General features: G+C 57.3%; 1 protein-coding gene across 2 annotated transcripts in view; it reads right to left on the bottom strand.

Annotated features, from left to right (window-relative positions):
- Positions 1-14,978, bottom strand: part of CDH4 (cadherin 4) — a 541,742-nt gene that overhangs the window by 130,475 nt on the left and 396,289 nt on the right. For both annotated transcript variants that reach the window (XR_006292859.1, XM_043553542.1), the window contains exon 4: positions 3,526-3,699. Coding sequence is in view for 1 of the 2 variants with exons in the window: in XM_043553542.1 (XP_043409477.1) it covers positions 3,526-3,699 (174 nt within the window). In the remaining variant the exon portion in view is untranslated. The remainder of the gene's footprint in view (positions 1-3,525; positions 3,700-14,978) is intronic.

The following is a 14,978-nucleotide window of genomic DNA, read 5'->3' on the forward strand; positions in this document are numbered from 1 at the left end:
TCAGGCAAAATCAGTGCATGCCACGGCCAGGCCTAGCCAGTCCCGCAGCCCTCATTCCGGGGCCGCGAGTGACCGTGGTACAGAGCCCCCCTCCCCCAAACCACCTTCACAGGAGCAGGAAACAACCCGTCTTGTGTTCAGTTCTGAAATTCCGGGAATGCCCTTGATAGCAGTCAGCTAACACTAACCCACACCCTATCCGACTGCTAACACTAACCCACACCCTATCCTTCAGCTCGTGGCCTGTTTTGGAGTGGCCGTGCCCAGCATGGAGGTGGCCCTCCCTATGGGGGCTGCTGGACACGCCAGGGTGTCCGCGGAGCGGAGGACAAATTTGTTCAAAAGCACAGCCACGGGGCGGGCCAGGGGACAGCGAGGTTGAGCTGGTGCCACCGGTTCCCTGCTTTTCTCGGCGGACACCTGAGGCCACGTTCCCGTTTCCTTCCTCGAGGTCCAGGTTAGACGTGTCAGCGACAAGGGGGTCCTCGGGATGCTGCGGCCCCCATCAGAGCACACAGATGTCCTTGTGACCAACCCTCTCCCCCATCAATGCATCCACGGGCCGTGTGGGAGCCGAAGGCTCGGCCGGCGGGGGAGACTTGGCTATTCTTGCCTCCAGCTATGACTGACCGGCCCCTGAGACCACAGTGGGTCCCTCGGGTAGAAAGTACAGAAGTGTCTTCTTCTCCATCATCCAGGAGGGGACAGGCCCTGGGAGTCCTCGCGGGTCGGGGGCTCTGCCTACGGTACCTTTCACAGCCTGTGTACGGATGGGCGCAGAGGAGGAAAGATTCGTGTGTCCCTACTAGGACCACTAACCTGAGAAACTCTGAAAGCCAGGACAGCAGAACATTCCAGAAGTGCCAGGATGCACGCACAATATCACGCGTGCACCTGCGGCGCGTGAGCAGACCAGAGCCCTCGGTACCCATCACAAGGTCGCGCACTCACTACAAGGTTCCCGCCAAGTGCCGGGGAGGTGGGCCAGGGTGCTTCCCAGATGCTGGGAGGTAAGCTGGATGTGCGCCTGTCAAACTGGGCTACATCTGGCCCAGTGCCTGTTTCTGTAAATAAGGTTTCATTGGAAGACAGACACGGGGATAGTTTACGCGTTGCCTACAGCAGCTTTCGTACCGCAAAGAGTTGAGTATTTGAACCCGAACCTGGCTGGCTGCTTAAAACGGCCACTATCTGGCCTTTACAGAAAAAGTCTGGCGACCCCTGAGTCAGAGCAACTGCTTCCTACCAAGCTGATCTTCGAGCAGTGCAAAGCACGAGGCCGTAAGTAAGACTGAACCACACAACGGCAAGCCGGCCCCCCTTCCACTTGGCTTTCCATCCTGATGACATTCGAGAGGAAGCTGCTGGTACTACGGCCTCTTTGGAAGGCTGATATTTGCTCTTCGCCTCCCTTAGACACAAGTCCCAGGCGGCCTTCAGGCTCTGAGGCTGACAATTACACAGCCAGCCACCGACAGCTGTGTTTTCTCTGCCTTCTGCGAGTCTCTGGGTCAGCCTTCCTCGCAGCCACCAATGCCAGCTTTCCAACTGTGACCGCAAATAAAGTCTCCTCTTAGCATAATTTACATTAAAAATGAATCCCTGACAAAAAAACACTAGGTGGGCGGATGACGAGTGCTAGTCAGACACGGGTCCCGAGGGCAGAGAGGGCGGAGAGGGAGCACGCACGTGGGGGGCCACAGAGCTAAGTCATCAGCACCCTCATCCTGTCGGTGGCCGGGGGTTGGCAGACTGACCTTGAACACGGGATCCTGGGACTCCACCCCCAGATTGGGGTTCACGTCTTGAGTGTTTCGCTCAAGTCTGTGCCTGCATCACAGGGACCTCCCGACACTCAGGACACTCCAGGGCAGGAGGGGCTCTGGAAAGCTCGAGCTCCCCGTCTCACGGGAGAGGGGGAACTGAGGTCAGAGGGTGGCTTCTCCCCACGAGTGGAAAGACTGTCCCGCGTCCCTCCTGCGCCCTCACGCGCCTGCAAGACAGGCCACACTTCTGACCCCCGAGGGTGGGGGGCTCCCCCACCAAGCAATCCTGTGACACCGGCTGGGTGTCTGAAGTTTAACTGACACAGTTTATTCTGACGCGGGCTGCGAAAACAGCAGGTGTCCGTCCCACAGGGAGGGGCTCAGTCCCGCATGGCGGCTCCCACCCAGAGGGCCTGCCACGACCCCCTCGTAGCCCAGAGCAAGTCTACTCGCTAGATTGTCATAACGAGTGTAAGTCAGGAACCCCCAATGGGTAAGATGCGGACATGCCAGGCTCCCTGCCCCTCCCCGGGCCGCCAACAGGAGGCTCTCCACACCTTGTCCCTCGGGGTTTTTATGGAAGGTGCATTACAGACTTGGTTGATTAAGTCACTGGCCACTAGCAACAGACTTGACCTCCAGCCCCTCCCCGTCCCAGGCTTTTGGGGGCAGGGCTGAAAGTAAGGTCTCCCCTCTCGGAGTCGGTTCCCCTGGCAACCGGTAACCAGTCCCCAGTCCTTAGGGGACTCTCCAAAAGTCACCATTAACATGACAAAAGACAACTCCAGCGCTCTCAAGGGGCAGGAAATTCCGAGGGTTTTAGGGGCTTGGTGCTTGGGGATGAGCACAAGTGTCCTGTCTCAGGTCACCACCTCAGGTGCAGTGCCCGCCGGGCCGTGAGGTTCTGTGGCCAGGGCACCGAGGCCGTGGCGTGTGTGGAGGGGCATCGGCTGCGGGGGCCCGCTGCCTTGCTCTGCAACGTGTCTGCATTTGAAACACACAGCCCAGCTCCCTGCGTGGGTGCAGCGGAGACAGGACAGGCCCAGCAGCCCCCGGAAGGAAGGCCACCCGTAGCAACACCCCGCCCAGTGGGGTGAGGCGCTCCCCAACGATGGGGCGCTAAACAGGATCCTCACCGTCTTTTTACCAAAGTATTGCCCGCAATGGGTTGCAATTTTCTCCAAAGGGAAGGAGGAAGTGCTAGTTGATGGCCTTGATTTTGAAACACAGATCTGTAGAACCACTTCTTCCCTTCTCCCAGGGAAAGCACCTCTGGGGAGGGGGCCGGGAGCTCGTGCACTGCAGGAGCCCTACCCCCCACTAGGGATGCAAAAGCCCCAAATTTGGGGTCACAGTCTCCGTCCCAAGTTCCGGAACTTTCCACCGCCACCGTCATCCCCAGCACAGACACGCCGTCTTTCCACCATCCAGCGTCTTAGTCGTAATTGGAAAAGAGTGTGAGCAAAGAAGGGTGTCAGAGGACAAAGGCCATGCCCAAGTCGCCACCCCGCCCCCTTCCATCAGCACAGGCGAGCCGACCCAAGTCCGGCCGGACCCCCCTTCCCTGGAGGACGAGGCTGCCCTTCTGATCTCTGTCTCATGCCGTCTCATTACCATCTTGACCTTCTTGGACACCGAGTGCAGACCATCCCGTGCTCCCGCTCCAGGACAAGCCCGCCAGACTCACCTGCAAGATCCCGGAGGAGAGGACGCACTGAGCCAAGACCCTCCCCAGCCAGCAGGAGGGGTCTCCACTTACCCGCACCAGCTGCTGTGGGAAGGGCCCGCGGGAATTTTCCGGCACGTTGATGGGTGGGATGACCCAGTCTCGTTTCTGTCTCCTCAGCCCGTTGGCATTCTGGTGCTGGGGCCACGGCAACAGCGTGTCATTCGGAGGCTGAGAGGCGTCCAGACCTGCACTCGGCTTCCCTTTCTGCAGCATTAGTCAGAGGGGGGAGAGAAGAGGCAAAGAAGTCTGGTTAAGTTCTGCGCAGAGGAAAAGGCATCTGTTCAGAGAATCTGTTCTGTCCTAGATGAACACAGAGAGACTGGATGATGCTTGGGAAAGTGGCTAAGTGTTAGGGGGAAAAAAATCAAGCAACAGAAGAATGGGGAAAAAAATCACAAGGGAAAACACAGTTTATTTATTTATTTTTATTTTTTTAACATTATTTAATGTGTATTCATTTTTGAGAGAGAGAGAGAGAGACAGAGACAGAGTTGGACCAGGGAAAGGGCAGAGAGAGAGGGAGACCCAGAGTCGGAAGCAGGCTCCAGGCTCCGAGCTGTCAGCACAGAGCCCAGCACGGGGCTCCAATTCACAAACCGTGAGATCGTGACCTGAGTGAAGTTGGACGCTTACCTGACTGAGCCACCCAGGTGTCCTGGAAGACACAGTTTAATTTAAAGTTCTTGTTTATGAAAACACACCCTAAACACAGTTGATAACCCCGGTAAACATGATTTACAACAAATCTGTCAAAGGATGGAGAGTCTCACTATATAAAGAGTTCCTACAAATCAATAAAAAATTTAAATCTTTTTGGTAACAGGAAAGGACATGAATAGAAAGTCATGGCAAAATAAAAAATCAGTAAGCTTATTAAAAATGTTCACATCTTCCGTTAATCAAATGAATGCAAACTGAAGTGACGTACTCTCTTCACCTATCAAACTGACAAGATTAAATGAATGGATCTTCAGTCCTGTGCACTGTGCTGTGTTAGTCGGCTCAAGCGGTGTTTGAGGGTGTTGGAGCTGGCGTTAGGCAGACCCGGTGTCGTGTCTATGTGCACCCTAAGGTCCACTGACTCTGGGCGAGTCGCTCTGTCCCTCCAAACTCCAGCTGCTTTTATAAAACGGGGCTGGCAATAACAACACTGATTTCAGAGGGTTGCTATGGCAACTAAAGCCATCAGAGTCCCTGCCTATGGGGCAGCCACTGGGACTGGATGGTGGCTGAGCCCTGACCGGATGCTGCTGGGGGCTAACCACAGCCTTCTGCTGCTTTGGGCCAGTCCATCAACAGCCTCAAAAATGCTCCTTGCTGTCAGCTGTACATCAATTAAAAAAAATTAGGAAAAAACCCCCCAGTAGCTCCACAGCTGGAGATCTGTCCCCAAAACACTACACGCAAACAAACATCTCCATATAAAACGTTCACTGCAGATGTTTTTGTAATAATATTATGGATATTATGTATACATCAAGTAATGAAAATAATCGGGAAAAAACCTCTGGAGATCTGATAGCCGCAAATAATAGGCAAAAACATTTTTTTAATGTGTATTTATTTTTGAGACAGAAAGAGAGAGACAGAGGCAGAGCGTGTGTGGGGTAGGGGCAGAGAGAGGGGGAGAGAGAATCCGAAGCAGGCTCCAGGCTCCGAGCTGTCAGCACAGAGCCCGATGCGGGGCTTGAACCCACGCACCGTGAGATCATGACCTGAGCCGAAGTCGGACGCTTAACTGACTGAGCCCCCCAGGCGCCCCTAAATTGTAGTCAAATGCAGAATGCTATGTTTGTATCTTGGGATATTACAGAGTCATTAAAAGCTACCCTTTGGAGATGGGGACATGACGAACGTCCATCAAATAATGTAAGTGGAGAATGGCCACAGAGTATACATGTAGCACAAGTCCCTATTTGTGTGTGTGTGTGTGTGTGTGTGTGTGTAAGGACACAGAAAAGACTGGAAGGAAACATCAAAATGTAAACTTTTGTTTTCTCTGCTCTCCAGGGAGCTTTCCCCAAGTTTACTTTATTCCTTTTACCTTTCTATATTTCTGAATATTGCAACATGTATGACTTTCTATATTAAAAAGCTTCTATATTCATTTCTAAATTAAAGGAGCCACAGCAGAGCTTCACATACACACGCGGTGTCTGCGGACCCTCACGCGCGCGCACGGCGTCTGCGCGGAGCTCCGAGTATGCACGGTGTCTCTGTGTGTGCCACCTCCTTGCTCCTTTTCCGGGTGCCCCGGCACTGTTTTCATGGCTGGTGCTCGTTTGACTCTGCTTTGGAGCCAGCTGCACACCACGGCTCGCAAGGCAAAGACAGACCTGGAATAGGACAGCCCACGGCACCTGGCCACGGTCCACCCGCCTCTAGCCACGGCGGGTCCCACCCTCTGCCAGCAAGATGGGCCTGGGTGGTCTGAGCACTGCCGTCTGTGGACCCAGGACCTTGCCCACTTTCTTTTTTTTGCAAAAGAACTGCTTAGAAATAAGTTAAGTACATGTGGACAAAACTGCCTACTTGATGAAAAGGTAAATTCTTCCCGAATCCACGGGCAATGTCACGTGGACAAGCCACAGGGGAAGGAGAGACCCCTCTGGGACGCCCCCCAGGCCCCAGCGGACTCCCGGCCCGAGCTCCTGCAGTCGAGCGTTTGAGGCAACTAAAACCACAAGTCTTTCGTCCACCACTCCCCACCTTCATCGAAGAGGGGCCACGCGAGGTGTGCACGTCCCCGGGGGCCTTGACTTCTGTTCACGTCAAACCAATGGCTGCTGTGACTCATCTTCCGGCTCTCAGGATGACACAGCGATGGGGTCGCATCCTTACTTTCCTCCGTGAGCTTCACAGAGAACCACAGAACCGCTTTCAGAACGGTCCTGGCCACACACGGTCCCCTCACAGCCCGGGCACAGACAACTGCCTTCCCTGCCCACATGAGTAGCTGACGCCTTGTGGGCCGTGAGCGTCCCTCGCGGTCTCTGCCTGAACTCCCCTCGCCGACTCAGCAGGACGTGTCCTCAAGCCCACTTTCCTAGGGAGGCACAGAGGGGGCCTCAGAGAGGCCGAGTCACTTCAGAAGGTCACACAGCTCAGTGGGCAGGGACAGGATCTGAACCTGGGAGTCAGACCTCAAGACCGGAGCCCCTGGCTGAGTGCCACCCCTCACTCGTGGGTCTCGTTGCCTGGAGGTCACATTCCCTTTACCCGTCCTCAAGTCATGTGTGCGGAGGCACGGCAGGAGTCAGCGTTCCCGGAGAACTGCCTGCAGTCTGTGTTAAGGAGCCCCCAGGTGACTGATGCGTTCCACAGCCCGGTCTGGGGGCTTCTCAGCTCGCAGCTAAATAGTTCGCCTGTCCCCGGGCACCTGCCCCGGGAGGAGGGACAGGGTTAGTGTTTGTTCTTAAGCGTGTCGGCTTGAGGGCAGCCTGCCGGACTTGGGAGCCTTGCACGAGATGCCAGGGAGCCCCGGCCACAAGCACAGCCGGGGGAGGGGGTGCTGGCCATCTGTGGCTCCCCCGCTGTCTCCCCCAGTGACGGTGCGGAGAACACAGGTCTGCCCCACCGGCAAGGCTTGGGCGCCAGCAGGCAGAATGCTCACCTGAGTCCTTTGTTATTTCAGCCTCGGGGTTTTAAAGAGTTTTCATAAAGCTGCTTTTTTTTTTTTTTTTTTTTGAACTGCTTTATCTTCATTTGCTGAGGACGAGCTTGCATGGCGTTAATTTCCCTAGTGTTGTTTAAATAAATTGCACATATTTGCTACTATTTTAAAGCTGTGAGACACATATAATAACAAAATCTGGCGAAAATCGATGCCAGACCCGTGCAGCCTCAGCCTGGAAGACACGCCCACGTCTCCGGGCAGAAACGTTGGTGCAGATGATCGGTTGCCCCCCTGGAGCAAGCGTGCCGTTCTGACACGCGGTCACCCTAGGCCCACTCGGAACACGGCGCCTAAACACCGATGCACAATTGCGCTAGTTACAAATAATGCTTCCAGTTACTCTCAAAAATATTTCCTAACGGATGACACCCGCGGATTTTCCCAACGCGCTCCCGAATTCTGTATTTCTGAGTAAATGATGGCCAGGTGCCGGACAGCGGAGTGAACGTGACCTCTGTGCCACTGTTGCTAGAAATTATATACGTGCGTGTGCACATACAGGTGTATATTGGTGCGTGCGTGTGTGTGCGTGTATGTGCAATGCACGCAGGTACGTATGTGTGTGCACGAGGACATGCGTACACGTGTACGTGCGTGTGTGTTTGTATGCTGTGTGCGTGTCTATAACACTACAATTTTCCCCAAACCGACAGCCCGGCATCATGATAGGCTGGCCACACCCCATCACTGGGTCTTTACAGTCTCATCCAAGCTAGAAGGGTCATTACTGGCAGGGATCGGGGCGGGGGGGTCCTCGCTGCTGAACTGACCGTTGGATCCGGCCAAGCTCACACCTGCACATGCGGAGAACAAAGAGCCCTGAGGAAATCTCTTGGTCCTGCTGTCCTCTTACCGGATGCCCAAGAAGGTGTGGTTAAGACGTTAACTTCCTAGAGGTGCGGGCAGCTTGTGGACACACCCTGCCCGCAGGGGGCCGAGGCATTATTTTGGCCCCACGCTGTGGGTGCTGCCCTGCCCGGGAGGTCGTAGGGCTTCACGGCCACTCACTCGGCACAGAGCAAACTCAGTGGACAGATGTAAACGTGGGGTTCCCCATGCTTCCTGAGCACCGAGTAAGTGACCCTCAACCTCCACCCTCAAGTGCTCGTGTGGAGTGGCAGGCCAGGAGCCCTGATGACAGTGATGGCTGTCACGGGTCATGGGGGCGCCGTGGGCCCAGGTAATCTCCGACTTAGTCCTCAGGACAGCCACACTCTCCATGGGACAGCGATCAGCACGAGCCAGGAACAGGCGGGTTCGAGCTGGCACTGCAATCCAGGCCATCTTGGGAAGGCATAGATGCTTCCGGGGGATATTCTACCTGAGTGGGGTACTGAGGGGTGAATAGGAGTTTGTTGTCGGGAGAATGAGTAGCCAAGAAGGGGGCAGATGTGGAAGCAGGACGGTGTGGGTGCCTCAGAAATCAGGCAGATGCCCTCATGAAATTCAAGGGCTGTTTGGGGCCTAGAAATAAAGTAGAATGGGGGGGCGATGTTGCAGGCTTTCGGGGTCACAGGGCTGGTCTGACACGGGCTGCTCTTCACTGGCCCTGCCGGTATTTGTTTTGACCCCTGCACCCCCAAGCCTTGGTTCCTCTTCTGTGAAACGAGGAAGCCCTTTCCGGGGGGCAGTGTGGGTGACAAGGTGACACCGAGGGCATAGGGCGGATGGCGGGGTTTCAGCCCTACTGTCAGGCTCACGGTGGGGAGAAGAAACCCAAGAAGGGTCACGCCGGAGGGGGCTCTGCAGGCTGGACTGGACTCCCAGGGGTGCAGAGAGAGCAGGGTCGGGGGGCGTTAGCCTGGACACCTGGGGGTGGTGGCTTGGCCTGGAATGAGCCCCGAGTGTTCAGAGGGGCAGGTGGGCTTAGGACTGTCCCATAACCTTGTATCCCAGTTAAGGAAACTGAGGCACAAGGAGGAGAAGGAATGTGTCCAAATTGGCTAGTAGTGAGGGCGGGGCTGAGCCAGGGGGCAGTGGTGGGTGGGGAGGGGGGGGACAGCCCAGGGAGGAGACTTCCTGGATGCTGGAGGCAGGGTTTGGTGTCCCTGGATGGGCCCATCCCAGAGCCCTGTCCGGACATGGGCAGGCGTGAGTGTCCACCTTGGCATCGAGCTTGGCACGCCATCTGCCACGGTGGCCTCCCCCAGGCGGGCAGGGCACTACCCCCGGCTGCGGGATGGGTGGGCTCCCTGTCCTGGATTAGGGTACGACGGGGCGGGGGGGGACCCCCCACCCCTCACTACCTGGGCTGCTGGTCTCCCTGGCCACACGGGTAGAGCCCCACCTGCCTCCCGCCCCACCCTCTCCTCCCCTCCCCTCCCCTCTGAACACCCCAGCCACACCCCTGCTCAAGGCTGCACACTCTTGGTGCCCAGGCGCCCCAGGCACGGCCCACCCTGCCCCGAGCATGTATGGGCATCTCCCAGAAGGGGCAGATGAAGGGTGTGGAGCCCAGCCACCTGGGGAGACGTGTCTCGCGGTGCAGACACACAGAGCCACACTCTCACTCGTGAAACCCTAAATCCGCTATTTCTTAATTAGCTTTATTCACAAAGTGTTTCCCGTTTCCGATCGCCTCTCCCCGCTGAGTCTGAATCAGCAGTGCTCTGGACTGGATTCGTTCTGCTGACGTTGCTCTGGGACCGGGATTTAGGGGGACTTTCTCAGGCGGGCGTCCCAGTGCCGGGAGTGGGGCCTCGGGGGGTCGCTTACAGCCTCTGGGCCTTGGTCTCCAGGCTCACGGGGCTGGATGAGCTCTGTGCTTTGGGGCCACCTGGACAGCTGGGGTGCAGGGTGTGGGCTGAGGCCCTGACCTGGGGGGGTCAGCCTCACTCCACGACTTGGGGAGGGGTCATCCCCCTGCTGGGCTGGAGTCTGGACTCCCTGTGTCAGCGGACACCGACTTCAAGGAGACAGAACGCCATCCTGTGTTTGCACAGGCTGTGGGGCTGGTCCCTTTGCAGATGGTCTGTGGCACCTGGGGGCTTGGGGGACCCAGGACTGGTGGCCTTAAGGTCCCTCCAGGCCAACCTGTGTGGCCCTGGCAGGTCCCTCCCGGCAGGCTCTCTGGGCAAGTCCCAAAGGCAGGTGTCCTCTCTTCCTAGGGATAATGTGACCTGGCCCTTGCACTCAGCACAGGGGTTGTTATTTTAGGGAGAGAGGTGGGAGGTAATGGACCTGAGAACAGAAGGACGGCCCGCCAAGGACCGCAGCCTTCCATTTCAGCGAGACCGAGGCCCCCGAGTTCACGGGCAAGCTGCATGTTAGAAGAAACCATCCTTTCCACCCCCGAGCCCTGCCCGTCCCAACCTGCACCCCAACAGCCACCTGCGAGGCCCTCTCCCCAGGCGGGCTTTCCCCCCACCGGCCCCTCAATCGGCACACTATTCTCCCACGCTCCCGGCAGCTCTGTGCCGCCCGGTCCTGCTCTCCGTGCACCAGAGGGCTGTTCTGTGTGTCTGACTCTGAGTGTAATTGAGTGTGACCTCCAGGTGAAGTCTTCAGGGATTCCTCAATATGAGGAAGAAGCTGGGTCATTTCCCTCCATCATCAATTCACCAGCGAAAGGTGAATAATGCAAAACTGACCTGAGGCAGGATTTAAATTATCGCCTTTTTTTTTTGAAAAAGGAGGAAAAAAAAGAAAGAAAAATCGTGCCAGGGGAAGGCTATAATCATCCATACCTCCAATCGACGTGCAAAAGGTTATAATTCATCACATTCTTCTATTATCTAACCATTCACCTGTTAGGGGCATAGAATTATTAAGCCGAGCGTGAGCACTGGCTGTAAGTAAACGGGCTGACTCATAAAACATCAGAGGTGAAGGTAAACAGGGGGCATAAATAATCAAGCGTCCGCCTTCGGGACAGAATCTCCAGGTGTCTCCCTGGGGTGACTTCCCCGCCATCTTGGCTGGAGGTGGGCATCAAGCGGTGAGTGTGTGAATACGTAACAGCGTCCCTTTTTCCTTGCGACAGGGATGCAGACGGCAGGTCCCGCCACACCGCCTCCTGACCCAACACAGTGGGCTCTGCAGGGTGGGGTCCAGGGGTCTGCACGGTGGACACGCTCGGCAGGGGGAGGGGGGCATTGGAGTCAAGCACCAGCCCCACAGGGCGTAGACGTGATGCCCAGTAACACCAGAGAAACAGCAGTGTGTGGGCAAGGCCAAGAGAAGAGCCTGTTGAACAGACAGGCGGGGTGGGAGGAGCCCAGTGCAAAGCCCGGGCTCTGGAGCACAGCCGGGACTGCGCTCCCACGCACGGTCGTCGGGCGGGGACACTTGGCGCTTTTGCAAAGTGCGATGGGTACAGAGTGCGCGGGCCACTCTCCGGAGCCGTGGCTCAGAAGCCACTCCTCCCAGGAGGCGGCACAAACCCGGGAACGGCTTCAACATTCCCGCATGCCAGATCCCAAGGGCTGTGTTTCTCAGGGGCGCCCAGCAGCCCCGACCCCTGAGGGTGGGGTCACAGACGACAGACAGCCTGACGTCCCCGACAGCCCAGCCCACCCCGTCCTCAGGTCCTAGGCTGGCTGCTCCCTTCACACCTCAAATTCCTTCCACTTTGAGCCAAGAGCATGAGCACAAGTCCATCTGATTCGATGAAAAAATCCACGGAAACATTTTCAAGTTAGTTCAGTGTCTGATGTCCTAGAGACGTCTTCTTAACCAAGGGGGTCCTGGTCGGCATCCCGAGGCGTGCCCGCCCCCTCCCCCGTGGTCTGCATTCCCCGAGTCGGTGCCTCCTGGGGAAGGTCCCCGGGCCACCTGATGTCTCTGACCGGCAGTGCAGCCCTGCGGACCCCTGTCACCCCCAGCCTCCCGGGACAGGAACATCTGCACTCACGGGACGGAAGGCTCTGGGGGCCCTGGTGAGGCCGCGAGCTTCTCTTTTTCCAAAAATAAACCAGCCCTTCCCTCTCATGACGCCGAGCAGTCTCCAGAGAACGCAGCTGGTACGTCTTTCCTTTTAGCCAAGCTGCCTCCGCCGGGGTCCAGTATGGGCTCCCGGGGCACCTGTGACCTCTCACGCACAGAGTGACCACGTGCCTATTTGCACAAGCTCATCCGACCGCTCTCGGGTGGCCCTACTGTTTGGTAAACACGTGGCCAATCTCAGCCATAAACACGAGACTCAGGGGCGGGGGTTCCAAGGTGGCCGGTCACACAGGGGTCTGCGGTCGGAGGCTGAGTGGGGTGTGACATGCCATCCTGCGCCGTGAACTGGCCCCACCTCTGACGGCACGAGGGCGGTGAGGGTCTATCCCCTGAACCCGAGCGTCGTTCCTGCCTCTGCCTCTGGCTCACCGCCCCCTCCTGACTTCACTGCCTCCCTGCGGCTCTGGGTTACAGGTGCGTCCATAAATAGCGTGCCCCCCACCCAAGTGTCACACGTGGCCCTGACTTTCACTGAGGGCAGTTAGGTTCCTAACGAAAGAGGCACTCAAGTCTACACCAATCGTTCACTCCTCTCTTCCCTTTCGACGTGCATTTGAAAACCGGTACATGTCCGCCTGCAAGCATGTATGTTTGAAATATTTAACTAGGGTAGTGTCGGCACCCTTCTGGCTGGTTTCCATGGTAGCTCAGGATGGACAAAGTAAAGTGGTATTTACCAAACACAAAATGAAACAAGGGAGACACATCCCCGTTCTCCAGCGAAGAGAACACGCAAGCCATTCTAAACACACATTTGCATGAGGTCGGTTCCGAGAGGTGCTTAGTGGAGTCTCTTTCCGCGACACTGCTGCGTGGAAGAAGGCGCTGTCTCCCCCATGCACCGCTATGGTATTCCTCACTTCCGATCTCTTCTAGGAAGGGGAGGGAGGTCGTTCTGAAAACTCCCACGGAGAGAGTACAAAGAGAGGTCTCCTGAACAGAGCAGCATGGTTGTGCCTTCAAGTATCTATCTGGGAGGGGAGTCTTAGTGACGGTGACAGTGGGGGGCCCCCTGGCCTCGCTCAGGCACGCCCAGGCCACTTAGGGAGGGAGGGGCTGGTGCAGCCCTCGCTCACACCTGGCCAGGTGGGGGTCCTGGAAGGTGCAGTGACCGGTCCCGTCATGCAGCTGCAGCTGGGCCTGGCCCTTGGCCCCTCTCTGCCCTGTGGCCGGTAGGGCGAGTGCAGACACCGAGGGCGGTCCTGACACCCCCTCCCACCGGGGTCAAGCAGGCCGCCAAGGTCGGGGAGTTGTGAGCGGCCCTGCGGGAAAGAGTTCAGTCACCACTGCTCAGGGACTTTTCCCGTCGGCACCGTTTTGTTGGGAAGGTGTCATGCTGTTCCCAAGTGGGGTCCAAACAATGTTTCTCTTCACGAACGCCTCAAAGCTCGCCCTTGTCCCCTTAAGCCTCGTCTCCCCCCCACAATGAAGACACGAGACAAACCCGAGAGCAGCGAGATGGGCAGTCTGTGTGCAGGCATCATGCTCGCGGGCCATGATGAGGATCCCCATCCGAGCACAGAAGCGCAGGACAGGAGACCCCACAACGTCCAGACAGGCCCCTGCGTGCGGGCGTGTGCGTGCGTGCCCTCGGCTCACTGCCGCGTGCCCGGCCAGCCTGCTCACCGTCCCCGCCTCCCCAGCTGGCCCACGGCCCCCAGCGCCCGTCTCCAGACCGGGGCCTGCACACCTCAGCACTGCTGACATCTGGAACTGGGTCATTCTCTGGGGTGTGGCCGTCCTGTGCATTTGTAGGGGGCTGGGTGGCAATCCTGCCCCACCCACTCGATGCCAGAAACACCACCCTCCCCCTGCTGTGACAACCCAAAATGCCTCGAGTCTTCTCTGAACGCCCTGCTAGAGAACTTGCTCTAGAGAATCAGGGAAGTTGTTTGGTTACAAACATCTTACGTGGGATTATTCTTCCGTTTATAGGAAAAAATACGATCGCGGTAAAAAAACCAAATGAAATTAAATCAGCAAGTTAAGCCAAACTGTGTCACTTTTTTCTGGGAGCTGTTAGCGGTGGAACCGAATGGACTCTCGCACACGGGCGTCAATGGGTGAGAAAAAACGATCAGTTTCGCCAGCGTCGAGGATTCTGGAAGGCTTCGGTGAGGACGTGGGAAGGGTCTGACAGAGAGCCTTAACTCAAGCCGACTTCCCGTTATGTTCCCCCCGAAAGGCGCCTGGGGACTCTGGGCCTCCAGTCTATTCCCAGCGTCTACCGCGGACGTGGGGCCCACGGGACGGGCTCCAGGCCACGTCAGCGCTCCGCCGACGGGTTTCAGGTTCACAGGTGTCCCTGTCCGTGCTGGGGGCTCTTGTCGTGGCGGAAAGTGCCTGTGACCCTGTCGCTGTTGTTTTCACAAACAACTTCAGGAGTAAGGATTGTGTATTTAACCAAATACCAAATGGGAGCCCAGGCCTTGGAAGGAACCAGAAACCTGTGCTGGTCTGGAAACCCGGTTCGATTTTCATCTGAAACAGCTACAGGAGGGCAGCGTGGACACCTCACGCCCCACACTTCCGGGGGTGGGTTCTTTGCAAGGCCCCCAACACGCTCACGCACGCACACTGGCCCCATCAAGAGCCACAGGCCCCGGGGCGAGGGTGAGCAGGGCACACACGGGCACGCGCGTGTCTGCAGTGCTCACGGTCGCAGGCGTGCACGCCGTCTCTGCCCACCTGGCCCCCGGGGAGGCAGCGCGTGGAGAAGCACCCCGAGTGCCGGCGGCCCCGCAGCCCAGGCCTGGTGGGGCCGAGACGGGATTCTGCCAGAGGACGGAGAAGCCGGGGTGGGAGGAGGCCTCGGTCTGGAGCGCCGGCTTCTTCTCGTGTTTTAGGGCTCAGCTCAGACGTC

Source organism: Prionailurus bengalensis, chromosome A3, assembly GCF_016509475.1.
Source record: "Prionailurus bengalensis isolate Pbe53 chromosome A3, Fcat_Pben_1.1_paternal_pri, whole genome shotgun sequence".
Classification (NCBI taxonomy): Eukaryota; Metazoa; Chordata; class Mammalia; order Carnivora; family Felidae; genus Prionailurus; species Prionailurus bengalensis.